The 17,612-nt window shown below is 43.7% G+C and overlaps 1 protein-coding gene across 1 annotated transcript in view; it reads right to left on the bottom strand.

Annotated features, from left to right (window-relative positions):
• The window catches only part of WDFY4 (WDFY family member 4), a 208,753-nt gene that overhangs the window by 168,322 nt on the left and 22,819 nt on the right, over positions 1 to 17,612 (bottom strand). The window contains exons 4-7 of the mRNA XM_053449912.1: positions 13,071 to 13,185; positions 10,018 to 10,121; positions 9,607 to 9,750; positions 5,859 to 6,048 (exon numbers count right to left, since the gene is read on the bottom strand). Coding sequence (XP_053305887.1) covers positions 5,859 to 6,048; positions 9,607 to 9,750; positions 10,018 to 10,121; positions 13,071 to 13,185 — 553 coding nt within the window. The remainder of the gene's footprint in view (positions 1 to 5,858; positions 6,049 to 9,606; positions 9,751 to 10,017; positions 10,122 to 13,070; positions 13,186 to 17,612) is intronic.

The raw sequence follows: 17,612 nt of genomic DNA, 5'->3' as shown, positions 1-17,612 counted from the left end.
ATTGAACATTGAACTGACATTGAACACGGTTGCCAAGTTTATTGTCTACAATTATTGCTGAGTCTTTTTCACTTAATTACTTTCCTAACACAACCTCATTTAAAGTATGATTTACACATTTCCTCTGTTCCAAAATGCATATCTTTCCATTTCTAAACACTAAAGCTCACCTGCCACTTTCCGCTCAATCCTCCAGTTTGACCAAATCTCCTTATAGGGAAGTACCATCTAATTCAGACTAGTTTTGTCATCATCTGCAAATACCAACACTGTCTTTTATCAACTGCTGCAGTCCAACAACCCTCTGAATACTATCTTTAACCCCTTTGTAACCACAGAGTTTTCTCTCTTAAGTGACTGAAGCGCTTGTTGCCATTTTCAATTTCCCTTTTCCATATTTAGTGTACCCACACAAATTATATATTGATATGGCCTTCTCTGAAGCCTTGGGTGGACAGAATCTTCCAGAATCTCCCCTAGAAGAGACTCACTGAAGTCTTCAAGGGGAGTGGGGGCCAGAAGGCCTTATCCACTCCTTCCACCAAAACCAGATAGAGTCTTCAGAAACTCAGTTCCACTGTGGTGCTTAACCACCTAGTGGTGCTTAATTGAAAAGCACACGTGCACTGGAACAAAAAAAAAAACAGAAAGGTGCAGGTACAATATGTGCCAGTGTTATTGACAGGCCCCAGCCAAATGACTGCTAAGTCAAAAAATTCCCCCTCCACCACCAGCCATACACCTGGTCAATTTTAAGGGTGGGTAAAATAAAAAGTGCTTGAAGAAGGGAGTATAGTGCGCTTACTAACCTGTGCACAGCGAGAAAAAAATAATGTGCCTCCGCAACACCACTCAAAGTGCCCCAGCAGATCCATGCCAGGGGATACTATAACAACCTTGGGCTCTCTGATTCAGCTCCCAGCCTTAAGGTCAGAGGACCAAGTGTAATAGAGAGCAGGGCCGGCCTTAGGGGTGTGCCACCTGTGCGACCGCACAGGGCGCCATGGTAGCAGGGGCGCCTGCCCAGGACTTAAATTAAAACATTAAAACTTTATTTAACATCATTCATTTTAAATAAAGTTTTAAAAAAAAAAATAAAAATAAAAAACAATGCTTTAATCTAAGTCCCGGGCAGTGGCGCCGAGCGGTTGCTCGTGAAGTTCTCAGCAACCGCTCGACACCCCTCACTCTCCGTGACTCCGTCACGGTGCCGGCATCTCATGTTGAGCGCCGGACTATTCCGGCACTCAACATGAAATGCCGGCACCGCGGCAGAGCGAGAAGACGGATCCCTCCCGCTCTCACCGCAGGACTCCGGCAACAAGGTAAGTGAGGGGGGGTGTAGTTTGAAGGGGCAGAAGGGGGGGTGTAGTTTGAAGGGGCAGAGGGGGGGTGTAGTTTGAAGGGGCAGAGGGGGGTATAGTTTGAAGGGGCAGAGGGGAGTGTAGTTTGAAGGGGCAGAGGGGGGGTGTAGTTTTAAGGAGCAGAGGGGGTGTAGTTTGAAGGAGCAGAATGGGGGTGTAGTTTGAAGGGGCAGAGGGGGGTGTAGTTTGAAAGGGCAGAGGGGGGTAGTTTGAAGGGGCAGAGGGGAGGGGTAGTTTTGAGGGGGGTAGTTTGAAGGGGCAGAGGGGGGTGTAGTTTGAAGGGGCAGAGGGGGGTATAGTTTGAAGGGGCAGGGGGGGTAGTTTGAAGGGGCAGAGGGGAGGGGTAGTGAGGGGGTAGTTTGAAGGGGCAGAGGGGGAATAGTTTGAAGGGGCAGAGGGGGGTAGTGAAGGGGGGCGCCAGAGGAGTAGTCCGCACAGGGCGCCACAACGCCTAAGGCCGACTCTGATAGAGAGCAATACTCGGACTGCATAGAAATCCTCCTTGCCTTGAATGCTTGATTGCTCAAGGGATTAACCCTTTAAATTCCCCCAAGCATTAGCCGAGACTTCAATCCATCTTGTTCATCTATTACTCATCTGTGTATTGCTTGCCTGACTACTGCTGTTTTCTCCAATTCACTCACCCTGGCTCGTCTGCCTTCTCTGCCTATTCTCAGCTATCTAGTCCTGCTGTTGATGATCTGTATACTTGGCTCCAACCTTACCTGTTCATCAGTTTAACACTAAACCTCTCTTTTAATTTGTACAGTAACCTTTTATGAAAGAGTGTATCCTATGTTTTAGCAGAATCCAAATACCGTATTTGCTCGATTATAAGACAAGGTTTTTTCAGAGCAACTGCTCTGAAAAATACCACTTGTCTTATATTCAAGGTCATCTTATAATCAGACATCAAATAGAGGTAATAAAGGGGAAAATTGGCATATCAGGGAGTCAGAGTGGCATATAGGTGGTATAAGGTATATCTGGGGGGCAGAATAGCAAGCCGTGAGCCAGATGTGCATAACTCGGGGGCAGGTTGGTTTATAAAAGGAAATAAAAACAAAAAATGCATTTTTCTCAATCAGTTTTTATTAAATATGAAAAATAGTAAATTAAAAAAATAGTTTACATGTGAATTAATATTTACTAATAAAACTTTTTTTTTTACAGGGTAGTCTTATATTCAGGCATTTTCTTTTTTTCTAAATTAATATTGAAGTTTGGGGGGGGTCGTTTTATAATCAAGCAAATACGGTAAATCTAATCTACTGAAAGACCCTACTATATATTTGTGCTTTCATCTTCCTACAATCAAAGTTAGTCTGACATGACCTGACCTTAATAAAACCATTAAATCAAATAATTTCCCATCACAGATGTCGGACTCACAGGTTTGTAATTACATGTATCCTTTTTGTAATATTAGTCCAACTTCTGCTTTACGCCAGTCTTCTGGCACCATCAGAAAAGAAAGAATGTATGATGGTCCCCCTGGCTTTGTATGTAGCTCCCTTCTCACCCCCTTAAAAATGATTCCTAGGCATGATACTGTCTGGAGTTTCCAATCCCAAATGGAACTAAATCATATGTGGAATATATAAGTGAAATAATGGTAACAATAATTTGCTTTATAAGAGCATTTTATTACATTGGCTTCATTCATTCATCTATGAACTGGCATAATAAAAGCCACACAGCTCTCACATTGCAGGAGGGGCGTCTGGTGATACAAATTGCGAAGTGGGGGGAAAGTGCGGCCTATATTCTGGCAAATACGGTATGTGTTATGACAGAGACCCATATTTAGAATGAGTAGCTCCACAGTAGAGATCTTCATTGCTGCTGAAAGCTCAATTACTCAAGGGAATAACCCTTCATATTCTCCTAAACACAAACTGAGACAGGGTACATTTATTAAAGACAGCACAGATATTTATATAATAGGATTAGGAGTATAATCTCATAAACCACCAGACAGCCCGGTGCTGACATACAGTTCTATGGCCGGCAAAGCCAAGCTGACAAAGAGTCACTATTTCGGGGTGAGACACTGTAGCTGGGCCACAGTTCTATTGCCGCAGCTGGGTAAACCCCTGTCCAAAAGATTTGGTAATAAAACCAGAGTTTCGGTACCAGCACCAAGTGTCGCCCACCATGTGCTTAATGTAACCTCAAAAGAGCGACATGGTAGGACAACGGATGTCCATAGCAACGGAGTTCCAGTTTTCGGTGGGCATCGCGGAGGTTATTAGCCGCCCTACAGTTCCATGAATTTGCGACTAGGTCCCTGTAAGGCGCATCAAGCGTTTCCTGGCTTGTACAACCCCCATAGCCAGCTAGTTCATGGGAGTCTGGTTAGGGGACACAGGGTAACTTAGACATAAGAGAGTACTAGGTAGGCAGGTAAGGAGTCTCCCCAGGAATCCACCAGTGTCCCCCTCCCAAAATCAAACATACCCCCTCAGCCTCAGGGGTTACCGTGACGTGTGTGTTAGTATGCATGTGTAAATATCTTAGTAAGTTAGTGTGTAAATAGGTTAGTGTGCAGGGCCGGCCTTAGGGGTGTGCGACCTGTGCGGCCGCACAGGGCGCCATGGCAACAGGGGCGCCTGCCCGGGACTTAAATTAAAACATCCGGGTTTCTTTGTTTTTTTTTAACTTTATTTAACATCCTCCATGTTAAGTAAAGTTTTTTTAACTTTATTTAACACGGAGGATGTTAAATAAAGTTAAAACAAAAAAAACGGTGTTTAATTTAAGTCCTGGGCAGGGGCGCCAAGCGGTCACTCTCCGTGACTCTGTCGCGGTGCCGGCATTTCACGCTGAGCGCCGGAATTATTCTGCCGCTCAGCAGTGAAGCGCGCACCACGGCAGAGCGGGAAGACGGGCGCCTCCCGCTCCCACCGCAGGACTCCGGCAACAAGGTAAGTAAGGATAGGGAGAGGGGGTAGATAGTTAGAAGGGGCAGGGGGGTAGATAGTGAGAAGGGCCTGGGAGGCAGTGAGAAGGGGCGGGGGGGTAGATAGTGAGAAGGGGCAGGGGGGGAGATTCTTTTCCTTTTTTGGGGGGCACCAGGAGGCGCCAGAACACTTAAGGCCGGCTCTGTTAGTGTCTGTTAATATTTGTCAGTTAGTGTCTGTTAGTGTATATATGTAGATGTGTTAGTGGGTGTGTAAAGTATGTTTCTATAAGTATGTTAGTATCGTTGACGGGCTGGTTCAAAATTCTTGTGTTAATATTATGGCTGCAAAGAAGGTTTCCGGTAAGGGTGACAGGTAGGAGGTGCACGAGAGGTGACTAGGTACATTATATGGACAAAAGTATTGGGAAACTTGACCATTACAACCAAAGGGACTTTTATGGCATTGCATTCTAAATACATAGACCCTAGTATGTAGTTGGTCCATGCTTTGTAACTATAACAGCGTCCACTCTTCTGAGAAGGCTTTCCACGAGAAGGCCTGTCTTGCAATCTCTGTTCTATGAAGTTGAAGTGCCATTCAAGTTCTTCCACACCAAACTATTCTAACAGAGTCATTATGGGCCTTGATTTGTGCACTTGGGCATAGTCATGCTGGAATAGAAAAAGGCCTTCCCCAAACTGTTCCCACAAAATCTCTTAGTATGTCTCCTTCAGCATAATGGTAAGGTGTCTTAATACTTTTGTCCATATAGTGTATATTTTTGCATATATTGATATATTATTTATATTCATTCCTTTTTACAATTCAAATTGTCTACTAATGAAATATGCGTGAAACAAGTATCCACTACAAGTAGCCAACGAAGCTGCCGTAATAAATACTTTCTGTTCCTGAATGAGGGTCGAAGCTGTATACTAATGTGAGATACTAGGGAGGAGCTATGAATCAGCTATGCGTGCATGAGGACTGTGCTTCTCAATACAGTACGGAACGCTGCTAAATTGATCTATGAGAGACCCCTAGTGGTGTTTAGCTTGCATGTTTTATTTATTAGTTCTTTTATGAATGTACCTCTCCAAATGAGCAATTCACTAAAGTCTCTCTTAGCCACCTTAGCCACTTTTAAAGTGCCAGCTTTCCTGTGGAATTATTTTACCATATGCAGAAAAATAGAGAAATGTATATTGCTCCTTAAAGTATAAGTGCACATCTGATTAATATAAAGTTGCAGACTATTTATATAGAGAGAGCACTGTTTTTTACGTATGATTTGAAATAAATAATTGGAGATCACAAGATCCTCATATTATTATTAGAATATATCTATTTTTGTTTTATTCACTGCATTCTTACTGATATTATTCACATTGGGCCACTCCAAGTTTCTTTTTTATGTTTTTCCATTTGTAAGGTATAAGAAAAGAGTTGTTCTATATATTTCTTATCTGTGTAAAATTGACCCTGGTTTAAATTTGATCTGAGAAGTTCAATCAACAACTATACAAAGCAAAAAATATGATGATGATAATAATAAGTTTTAATAATAATAATTTTCAGATGTACTCACTTTGGAGGTAATGCAATAATCCAGGAGCTAATGCTTTAGACACTTTGATCAACAACCTCTCAACTGCTACGCTCCAGCGAATGTCACAACAATCCCAGCCTGATGCTGCTGCCTTGAGCAGATACTCAAAGTCTGAAGACTTGGTAAGATCTTCTACACCCTGTGCTTGGCTACAAAGATTCAGCATTGTCTGTAATAGAGATAAAATCAGACACCAAGCAAAAACAGTAAAGGTAAATATTGGGTTCTAAAATTAAGAATATTTCTCTGTTGTTAGGTGGCATCTGAAATTTTCCTGGGACAACACACTCTTTTCTCAGTTGGAGTGGTTATCTGGGCCAACTGCCAATATTCCGGGGACCCAGGTGTGGAGAACCCAGTCTCATCCACCCCTCCTGGGTTAACATCCTTAGATGAAAGATCAATTAAATCCCCACACTCTGTAACCTTTGATACAAGTGCTTCTGTTGGCACTGTGTCTCACACTCTTTTCCCGGTTGGAGTGGTTATCTGGGACAACTGCCAACATTCCGGGGACCCAGGTGTGGAGAACCCAGTCTCATCCACCGCTCGTGGGTTAACATCCTTAGATGAAAGATCTGTAACCTTTGATACAAATGCTTCTGTTGGCACTGTGTCAGTGGAGACCGCAGTCCCATCCACTACCACAGTCTCTGGTGCCACAGAGAGAAGTGGCCAGAGACCAGCGCTATTCTGCCCTGATGCCAGCGCTTCTGCTGGTGCTGTAATTTCTTCTGGCTCTGGGGCAGTCCGCCAAACGCGGTCTAGCAGCTGTCGGTATGCCCTTTCCAGCTGCCGCTCTTTCATGACCAGATAGTCCAGATCAGTTCTCAGCTCTAGGACTTCTTCAAGACTTCGAGCATATGCCTCTCCAATGTCCTCCAGATCAGAGTCCCCTTCATTGTCGAATTCAAAGAAATCAGTGAGGCTCTCTCACAACACTCCAGGGCCATCAAAATCATAGCCCTCTGGAGACCATTATGTCACAGTCCCCAAATATTCTTGCTCTGCATGCCACTCCAGAGCCCAATATCGGTTGTCCAGCTCTACCTCCTGTTGTACCAGCTTGTCCAATTCGGATACCCATTGCTCTTGGGGTTGGTGTCCCAGGAATGACATGCAAAATTCCTGCTGGTCTCTAATCCTTTGTCTGGAGCTTAAAAGACACCGACCCTAGTTTATAACAGCCTCCTGGAGGGCCACCTCCCATAGTGACCGTCAAGTCTGTTGCCTTAGTTCCTGATATTGTTCCGTAGGCAGAGCACTGGTGTAGCAGGGGAGGATGACCCGCAGCCGCCCTTGGAATTCTGATGCCAGATCCATGTCCCTGTCTAGGTGACTGAAGTCTGCGGCCCTGTCAGTCAATCCCGGTAGAAAGGCGACAGAGCTGACTTGTGCTCCCTTAGCCTGGGACAACACACTCTTTCCCTGGTTTCCCAGTCACTAGCTGAGACTCAGTGTAGGGTATAACCAAAACGAAGACTGATTTATTTTTCACACACAGTGCTGGATATAGCCAGCAAAGCAAGCATTAACATAAAACAAGATGTTGGGATACAAACCGTCCCTTTGATCTGTCAAGCCAAGGTTTGGCTACAGTAAATGTCTGTAGTGGTCGGAAGGGCGGGGGACAACATAATAGTGCACCATGGGGGGGGTCTGATATTAATGTAAAACAATGGCAGTCACTCCCTTGTAACAGATCCTGGCTGTCTGCCAGGGATAATCCCCTCAGCAAGTGATGAGATAATATACTGCTGGGGGTAGCCACAGAGTCTTTACAAAGTCAGGGCCCATAGTCAATAGGGAGGAGGCTGGCTGTCAGGCCTCTCCAGTGGCCCCAGTGATGGAGGGTTCCGTCACATTTCTCCCCCTTCCGAATGGGACTGACCCAGGAGGAGACCCCAAACGGGTTGACTCCGTAGTCAATCAGTTCATTTGGCCCATCAATGCCCTCCAAAAACTGGTGCCCCAAACAATCTGCCCCTTCAAGAGCAGTACTCACCTGCCTGACCTCTTCTTATCCCGAAAAATATTGCTGCCCCTGGAGAGAATTGCCAACTGCACCTTCTCTCTGGAGTCTTCTCAGCTGCTGGGGAGACGGCAAGGTGGTGGGGCCCCTTGAATCCAGGGTTGGGGATCTGAGCCAGCTGCCCAGCATTTTCAGCCCGCCGAAGCTATAGCCACCTGTGGGACCTTTATCCTCCAGCCCCGGGCACAGCTGTGCTGCGTACCACCGCAGAGCCCGATATCTATTATCTAACCTCAGCTCTGTGTGGACCATCACCTCCAGCTCAGCCACCCATTCCTCTTTGGGCTGCTTCCCCAGGAACGGTATCAGCAACTTCCGTTGGAGCCAGAACCTTACATGGCTACACGTACTTCCGAAACACAGTGACAGACGTTCTCAGTAATGGTGATTAAAACTAAGTCTGTTATCCAGTGGGCTTGAATTTTCACTGATGTGTTTGAGGCCGTTCTGCTCTTTTATGCCTTTCACCGATTTACGGGATCAGTTTTCAGTTCTGTTTCAAATTTTAATTTTATCTGCAATTTATGAGCAATTGTTTATTTTATGCATTGGCGCTATTACTTCGCAGTTTTGTCCTCCTCCTGAAGGGACTGTAAGGAGAAGGACAAAAGCATGACAACAACCCAAAGCACACATCCAAATCCACAAAAGCATAGCTTCACCAGAAGAAGATTAGTGTTCTGGAATGGCCCAGCCAGAGCCCAGACCTGAATCCAATTGAACATCTGTGGGGTGATCTGAAGAGGGCCGTGCACACGAGACGTCCTCGCAATCTGACAGATTTGGTGCGCTTTTGCAAAGGAGTGGGCAAATATTGCCATGTCAAGATATGCCTTGCTAATAGACTCCTACCCGAAAAGACTGATTGCTGTAATAAAATCAAAAGGTGCTTCAACAAAGGTTATTGTGAGTTTTTATTTTTCCCCCCTCAAAGATTTCAGTTTGCCTTGCAATTGAATTGTTCACATTATAGGTCACATTAAAGGTTGAAAAAGTTCTGACATGATTGTCTTTGTCTCATTCTTTAACATCACAAGAACTTGGCATTTTAACAGGGGTGTGTATACTTTTTATAGCCACTGTATATATGTATGAGGTTTGCTAGATCTTGGACCAAAATCTGTTGCCCAGTTATTAATTCAAAGATCACCTGGAACGTCTGACTGCATATTCGTTCCACCCATTCTGAACTGTCTATTGTGGGCATCAACTGATGCTGATACGGGCTTTCCCTGTACTGTTAAACTAACTGAAGCTAAATAAATTATTTTTAAATATGTTTTGGGAGAATAAATTACATTTAATTGCATGAATATGTGTCTTATGTTATATTATTTGGGGATCTGAGCAAGATTGCTGACCAAAGGTTTTTCTATACGTTTAGACTACACTGCACCCCTGCTGTTGTCAACTGAGGTTTCTATAGTTATTTTTAATTTGCTATGAATGTTATTCTTTTTCTTCTGTCAAAGACACTAGCGAGGTATGCACCGGCCCTCATGGTCTGTGCTATACAGAAAATCTAGACCTACTGGAGTATATTATATCTCAAAAATGTAAAACTTGGTTACATCCATCACAAGTGCGTCACATGTCAAATGTCACACTGCCTAAAGCCCATTGGTTATGCGCATTGGGGAAACTTTCCCTAGAGTCAAAAGTTCCGTGTTCCACTATGTACCGGAGAATACCCACCTTTATGAAGATGTCTTGCACAAGGCTATCAAACTCTTGCAAAACTGGAGTGACTCCTTGCCCAAGAGGAAAGGCGAGAAACAAATACAGGCTTTGAAGAAACACTTCGGGTAGGCCCGTCTTGATAAGACAACAAAGAACCTTCTGGTTTTACAAAAGACAAGAATCAGAAAATAAAGAAAAATTAAAAAAAATCTTTAAAAGCTTATGTCTGTCTTGTGTTCACATAAAAAAAAAAAAAAAAAAAAGCCAGCGTTGGATATATGCAGTTGATGTTGGTGTTTTATTATTGCCCTAGCATCATCACCTTCCCAGTTAGCTAAGCATGTATTGTACAAAGCAGTGTGTTAAATGCTAGCACTATTGAAAGATAATAATTATTATTCATTATGTAGTTTCATTTGATATTACCTGATCTGTCTTGGATAAGAGATAAACAGATTTGAGGAGGAGGTATCCAGACATTCCTTCTTCCTTGCCCTGTAGGAAGTCTGAGAGTGAGAGTCTTGCTGGCCCTGCAGAGAATCGATAAAGTGAATTACACTGTAGTAGGAGATACCAGTTAAAAAAAAGTTAAAAATACAGTACAATTAATATAACATCGCACTTTTTAGACAGTACAAGCACAAACAACATGAGGTACCATATTCATTTGCCAGGAAAAAGAGGATTTACCTAAAAACTTGGAGGGATTGTTACATAGGCATGGGAATTTGCAGCCAAAACGTAAACTTTATTCTACACTTTATTCTACTGGAATTGGATAAAGCGGTAGGCTTCCCTGAAGAAAAAAAGGTTTTAGGGAACATTTGAAGGAGGGTAGAGTTGGTAAGAGTTGGACAGCACGGGGAAGAGAGTTCCAGAAGGTTGGTGCTGTGCAAGAGAAGTCCTGTAGGCGGGCATGGGAGGAGGTGATAAGTGAAGATGCAAGGAGCAGGTCATTGTTGGATCTTAAAGTGCGGACTAGAGTATATTTGCCGATGAGGGAGGATAGGTAGAGGGGAGTGGCGTAAGTGAGAGCTTTGTAGGATAGAGTTAGTATTTTGAATTGAATTCTGCAATGGATGGAGAGCCAATGGATAGACTCACAGAGAGGTGCGGCAGATGCAGAGCGTCGGGTGAGATAGATAAGTCTGGCAGAGGCATTGAGGATAGACTGTAGGGAGTATAGTTGGGAGAGAGGGAGGCCAGTAAGTAGGTTGTTGCAGTAGTCTAGACGAGAGATTACGAGGGAGTGGATTAGCTGTTTTGCGGTGCTGGCAGTCAGGAATGGACGAATTTTGGAAATGTTGCATAGTTGGTTGTGAGAGTTGGTTTAGAGAGTGATTTAATGTGAGGGATAAAAGATAGGTTTCAGTCTTGGGTCACTCCGAGGCAGCGGACTTGTGATGAAGGAGAGAAAGGGGAATAGAGTCTTAGACATATTTATCTTGAGGTGGAAGAGATGCCAGATAGGCAGCTGCTGACCTGAGAGGACAGATGCAGAGAGATTGGGGGGTGGAGAGATATATTTGTGTGTCATCTGCATAGAGGTGATATTTAAAGCCAAAGCTATCGATAAGTTTTCCAAGTGAGGAAGTATAGATGGAGAATAGTAGAGGACCCAGGACAGAACCCTGAGGTACTCCAACAGACAGAGGCATTGAAGAGGTGGAGTCACCAGCAAAAGACACAGAGAAGGATATGTTGGAAAGATAGGAGTTAATCCAGGAGAGAGCAGTGTCACGGAGACCAAGAGAGCTGAGAGTCTGTAGGAGGAGGGGGTGGTCGACTGTGTCGAAAGCAGCAGAGAGGTCACGTAAGATTAGGATAGAGTAGTTGGCCATTGTTTCCAGCAGATAGAAGGTAGTTTGTGACCATGGTGAGAGCAGTTTCAGTCGAGTATTGTGATCGGAAACCAGATTGTAGGGGGTCGAGCAGGGAGTTTGAGGACAGAAAGTGGGTTATCGGTCATAGAATCGTTTTTCTAAGAGTTTAGATGTTATTGGAAGTAGTGATATGGGGCGGTAGTTTGCAGGGGAATTTGGATCAAGGCAGGGTTTCTTGAGGATGGGTGTGGCCTGTATGAAAATAAAATACACCATTCCTCTAAATTTATAAAATGTATTAATTCACTCCCTAATCATGCCTCTAACTAGACTCCCTAAAACAAAAACCACCCAAAAAAATACCACCCGACTATTTGGCATGTAGGGAGGTACGGTGGAAAGTCACCAAGAGTTTACCTAAATCTTTTTATCCTCACTGCTGAGGTCCTAAAGCAGTCCTAGGTGATGTGCTCATAAAAAGGCTGGCGCAAGATGAAGTGTTTTGCACTCATTAATTTGTATACACTTACATACCTCCCAACATTTCAAAATGTGAAAGAGGGACACTTTTTTTTGTTTTTTATAAATCTCACGGAACTCACCAATACAAGCAATTGCACTTTAAAATGTTGCCACTTAAAACACGTTTCATTTTTGTCAGCACAGTCATGCATATTAAAAAAAAAACAACACATCAAATTCCCATGAGCCTCAGCCAGACATACTACTTCCATGATGCTAGCTGAGCATGGGAAGTGCAGCAACAGTGAAGCTACAGATGCTAGATGTGAACTAAAATTCCTATGGTTCTCAGCCAGCCAGGTGTCCCCCATAATGCTGGCTGAGCATCATTGGAAGAGTAGTCCACAGCAGCAGAGATTTTTTTTTATTAAAAAAGGCTAATGTTAGCCTCCCTCCCAGGACCCTTACACACTGCCTTTACACACACCTGCCCATTAACACACACATACACATACACTGCCTTTACACACACATTTACACATACACTGCCTTTACACAAATACACATACTCTGCCCTTACACACATACATATACATGTACACTGCCCTTACACACATATACACGTATACTGCCCTTACACACACACACACACATATATACTGCCCTTACACACCAGCTAAAAAATACCTATACTGCTCTTACACACCGGCCCATACACATACACAAACTTACAAACACATAAATACACATACATTGCCCTTACACCCCTGTCTCCCCATCTCTTGCCTCTTCCACCATCCTTCTTCCTCCAGCCTCCATCCTGTATCCTGTGGTGGGAGCGCGAGGTCTGTCACTTCAGACCTCGCTTGTCTGCTCCATCATCACTACACGCCGGCCATTGCTGCAGAGAGCAGGGATGACATCATGTGATTAGGGAGCAGTAAAGCGAGGTCTGATGTGACAGACCTCATGCTCCCTAATGTTGAGCCAACTAGAGGGAGATCTCCCAGCTAGTCTGCAGGCTGCAGCTGCTAATCGGGCGGCTGTGCGCCCCCCGCAGCTGCACCTGAGGTGAGTATCGCTCTCATCTCACCCTGCAAAAGCGGAACAGAGGGATAGACGGAACAGCGGGACAGAGACCCAAAATCGGGATTGTCCCGCTTAAATCGGGACAGTTGGGGGGCATGGACTTACCTGCTGGTTTATTATAAATTCTCTTTCTCACTTCTATGGCAAGTAGGTTCCCCAGGTCACTGGCCAATAAACCAATAAAAGGCACAGATAAGACTCCTGCGGTCTTGTCGCATACCTGTAATGTAGAAACAGTAGAATTAGTCAGTATTTTAGTAGTGCAAGAGATATTTTGGGGTGAAGTTGACAGGATTTGGTGAGAGCTAAACGAGAGAATTAAGTCAAGTGTAAAATGGCAGCATTAATAACAAAGATATAGGTATCAGGAGATGTTGAGCTTCGTGTATTGGAATGCCAATTTCAGGAGAGACACTTTGTGAGGCAAACTAGAAGAGAAGACAAAAGGTCAGGAGATGAAAGTTAGAATAAAAGAATACTAGGCGTGAGAGATAAAATGTTTTTTATATCTCCCTTGTTCTTCCAGAACTTTGATCCTACAGAATAGTCAGTATTGCTATGATGTAATACAAATGTGGAGTGAATATTCCACATGTTTCAGAACATATTTTCTTGCTCTGGGAGTCCTAATTGTACTACAGTTGTATACAGTTGTAACATGTGCTTTCTAATACTATTTCCTTTCCCCCGATAAATGTGGGAAAGATTGTCTATTATCAAAAGTGAGCACTATCTGCTTTTATATGACCTGTTAAGCAAATAATTATTTCATTTTAGTATTTTGTTTATATTAAGGTGACCAGATTTTTAAAATGAGATCTGGGGACATTTTGTTTTTAATTGGAAAATAGTAAAAAACTCTTTTAGAAGAATATTTTTTTCAACATATATGTGCAGTATATTTGGTATGTGTTTATGAAGTGATTGCATTTATATGCCAAGTTGTTTCAACTCCTGTTGTTTAACCATGTTTGAAGAAGGGATCTCAGTGTACCAAAAGATTGTTAAAATCTATAATTTCAGCCATTGAAATGTATACATTTTTTCCCAGTTTGGTGACTTCATTATTACTAAAGTACCTTGACATATGAGTAGCAGAGTACCACGTGAACGGAGGCTTCCTTAGTCATTATACCTACATGGTTCCATAGAAATGTAATGAAGTATAAATTAATTTTGAAGATATTCACCAGGATAAAAAAAACAGATATGAGACTTTATCAGTACAGGGATGCACAAAGTAAAACCAATAAAAAAGGAATAATTTGACTAAAATGGGCCTAGTATGGATGATTAGACATGACCAATTGAGTGAGTGTGACTTTAGGTCAGGAAGTGTGCTAAAACAACCCTGGAAACCGAAAGAGGCGTATACAAAAAAAAGGTTTAACCTAATAGTTTTCAAATACTACCTCATGGTTCTAAAGAGCTATCAAAGCAGGACATAGACACTAAATGTTTTACCTACTCACTTTTAGGGCCAGTTATATAGTGATAGACAACAGAGGGTTGTAGTCAATGGCGTTATATAGCGAGTGGTATTAGCAGTAGAAAGAGGGAAGTGCTCATGCCGTTGTACGGATCACTGGTGAGACCTCACTTGGAGTATTGTGTACAGTACCGGAGACCGTATCTCTAGAAGGATATAGATATGTTGGAGAAAGTTCAGAGAAGGACTACTAAAATGGTTCATGGATTACAGGATAAACCTTACCAGGACAGGTTAAAGGATCTTAATTGGAAGAAAGACGTGACAGGGGGGATATGATAGAAACATTTAAATAGTTAAAGAGAATCAACAAGATAAAGGAAGAGAGTTTTTTTCCTGGCATATAGTGGCAGTACAGAGGGGTGTTGCTCTTCCTTAGAGACAAGGATCTGAAATACAAAGAGTTAAAACCTTCCCCCTTCCCTAACTCCTCCTCCTCCTTACCCATAAGAGCACACCGGACCAAACACAGCCAGTTTTCTCTTGTCCCTTGTCAGGGATGGACATGTAGTTTGTTGGGGCACACGGGTTGTGTCCAGGGGGATCCCTCCTCCTATTGCTCCCCGGGTGGTGAGCAGAGTGAGGTAGTAACATCAGCATTGGCGAATATTACGGAACAGAATGAGAGTTCTCTCTTCAAGCCGGCAAGGGAAGGAGCATGAGCACAGCGGTGGAACGCACACCTGAGAGGCGTTGCATTCCGCTGAAGATCTGATCGTGTTACAGAGCATGCACGGATCCGATCTTCAGGGCACAAATTTTAAGCTGTGCAGTCTAGTCTGACAGCAGTCAGTACTGGATATACGTGGCACCAGCCCCCCTACACGGATTGAGGCGTTTTAAGGTAAGATTAATTTATCTCAACTTTAAAAAAGCCTCTGCCCTGTAAAAAATGTTTCTAAAAGATAAAGGCTCCTTTCAAGCTGCTTTTTCTAATTGCTTTTTCATTGTATCTGCTGAAGAAATGCTGAAACTCTCAGCACAACATATGGGTCATCAGTGGCCAGGAGAGCTTTGTGGCTGCGATCGTGTACAGCAAACAAAGCATCTAAGTCGGCCTTGTTTGATTTATCATTTGTAAGGCATAAGGTGTTTAGACAATTGGATCATGAAGATCATTGCAGACGGAAATAATTTGAGGCAATAAATGCATTGTCACCAAGTTTGGAACAAAGTGCAGACAATTTTCCTTTAATGGCCAACACAAGCCACATTCTTGTGAAACATTATTTTTTTTAGAACTTGAAGTGTGCTTTGACAAATCATCACTGGTATCGTTTTGTTTCTCAAGCCAGTTGCGAGAGAAGCTTGGGACAGGGGCGTACCTAGAGTATTTGGCACCCGGGGCGGATCCTGTAAGTGGCACCCCCCCCCCCAAACTGTATGTCAACTGTAAACAACAAGAAATCTGAAAAAATCCGGAATTCCTTCAGATGGTCATATTGACGGCCTAGCTTTGGCAATGATTATCCTTAGAGATAATGGACTTTCCCATGACATGGCTGATGTCCTCCTTAATTGGTATGAAGAGCCACTTGGGGGAAAAAAAGAAAGGAGCCGCCCCAGAAATGCAACAGTGCCCACCTCCCCAACTCAAACATACCCCCATGAGTCCTTGGCCTCAAAGGGTTAATGTGACATTGGTGCTCAGACGTTCACCAGCTGCCAGAGAGGAGGATCCAGGTCTTCTGCAGCATTGCGGTGATGGCAGCAGGTGAATGTCTGCACGATGTGCGTAGACAACCTTCGCTGCTGCAGGCCAGTACCGGAAGATCATGCCACCCCGGCGCTCCGTCATAGAAGCCCCGGCAGAAGTGCTGTCTGTGTGCATTATGCAGGCATCCACCGGCTGCCAGAGAGGAGGATATAGGTCCCCTGCAGCTCTGCGGGGGATCTGGATCCTCAAATATAAGATGAGGGGTATTTTTCACAGAATTTGCTCTGGAAAAAAACTTGTTTTATAATCGAGCAAATACGGTACTACTTTGCTAAACCTGTATTCAGGGCCGAACTGGCCTACTGGGAAACCGGAGCCACACTCACATCTATGCAGCCCGGTGGCCACCTTGTAAGTTCTTCCTCGCGCAATGCGCAGGCGCTACAGTTGTATGCTGTAGGACCGTGTTAGGCAGCCCCAGTGCTGCTCGGCTGGCCTTTGGACCAGAGAAACTGCAGGTGAAGTAGGAGGATGAATGAGTGAATGAGTGACTAATTGAATAAATGAATGTAGTGTTTAGGGGCAGAAATGGCACAGACAGGCTATCCATCAGTACCCCAGGATTGACGCTGCTCCCTCAAGATCACCCCTGGACAACATTAGAATTGTTTCGCTGAGCTTTGGCTAGCCACAGTGCCAGCACATCTCCATTCGATTGCTGTCCTGCTTCGTCTCACCAGCAATTTGTCTCATCCAACGCTTAACCACTGGTGTCTCGGCAGAAAGAAGCTCAGTTTGACGGGAGTACCCAGTCGGGGTACAGGCTGTCCTGACACAGACGTGTGTCTATATTGTCTCAACGCACTGTGAAGAGGATGGTTTGAGTCAACAAGAAATCTCCAAGGATCACAGCTAGAGAATATCAGAGGTTTGTTGCGTCTTAGGGTCAGAGTCTCCAAAACAACAATCAGACCTCACCTACATCCAACACAAGTTGTTTGGAAGGGTTTCAAGAAAAACGCCTCTACTCTCATCCAAAAACAAACTTGACTGTCTTCAGTTTGCCAGACACTACTGGAACATCAATTGGGATTGGGTTGTAGGGTCAACCAAAATAAAGCTTTTTGGTAATAAACACCACAGGTGGGTTTGGTGTACACAGAGAGGAAGCCCACAGTTAAATATAGTGGTGTCTTTTAAATGTTTTGGGGCTGTTTTTCAGCCAGATGATCTGGACATTTTGTTAGGATACATGACATCATGGACTCAAATATCAACAGATATTAAATAAACACCTGACAGAAAGCCTCTGCCAGAAAGTTTAAAATGGGTCATGGTTTTTCCAGCAGGACACTGATCCAAAAGATACATCAAAATCCACACAAAAATTGTTTACTGACCACGAAATCAAGGTCTTACCATGGCCATCCCCGTCCCCTAATTTGAACCCCATATCTGTCAACGAAATTGTCCCGCCAAATTTTGAAAGAGTAGGAGGAGG

Source organism: Spea bombifrons, chromosome 11 (assembly GCF_027358695.1).
Source record: "Spea bombifrons isolate aSpeBom1 chromosome 11, aSpeBom1.2.pri, whole genome shotgun sequence".
In the NCBI taxonomy this organism is placed as follows: Eukaryota; Metazoa; Chordata; class Amphibia; order Anura; family Pelobatidae; genus Spea; species Spea bombifrons.
This window is presented reverse-complemented; position numbering and strand designations above follow the sequence as displayed.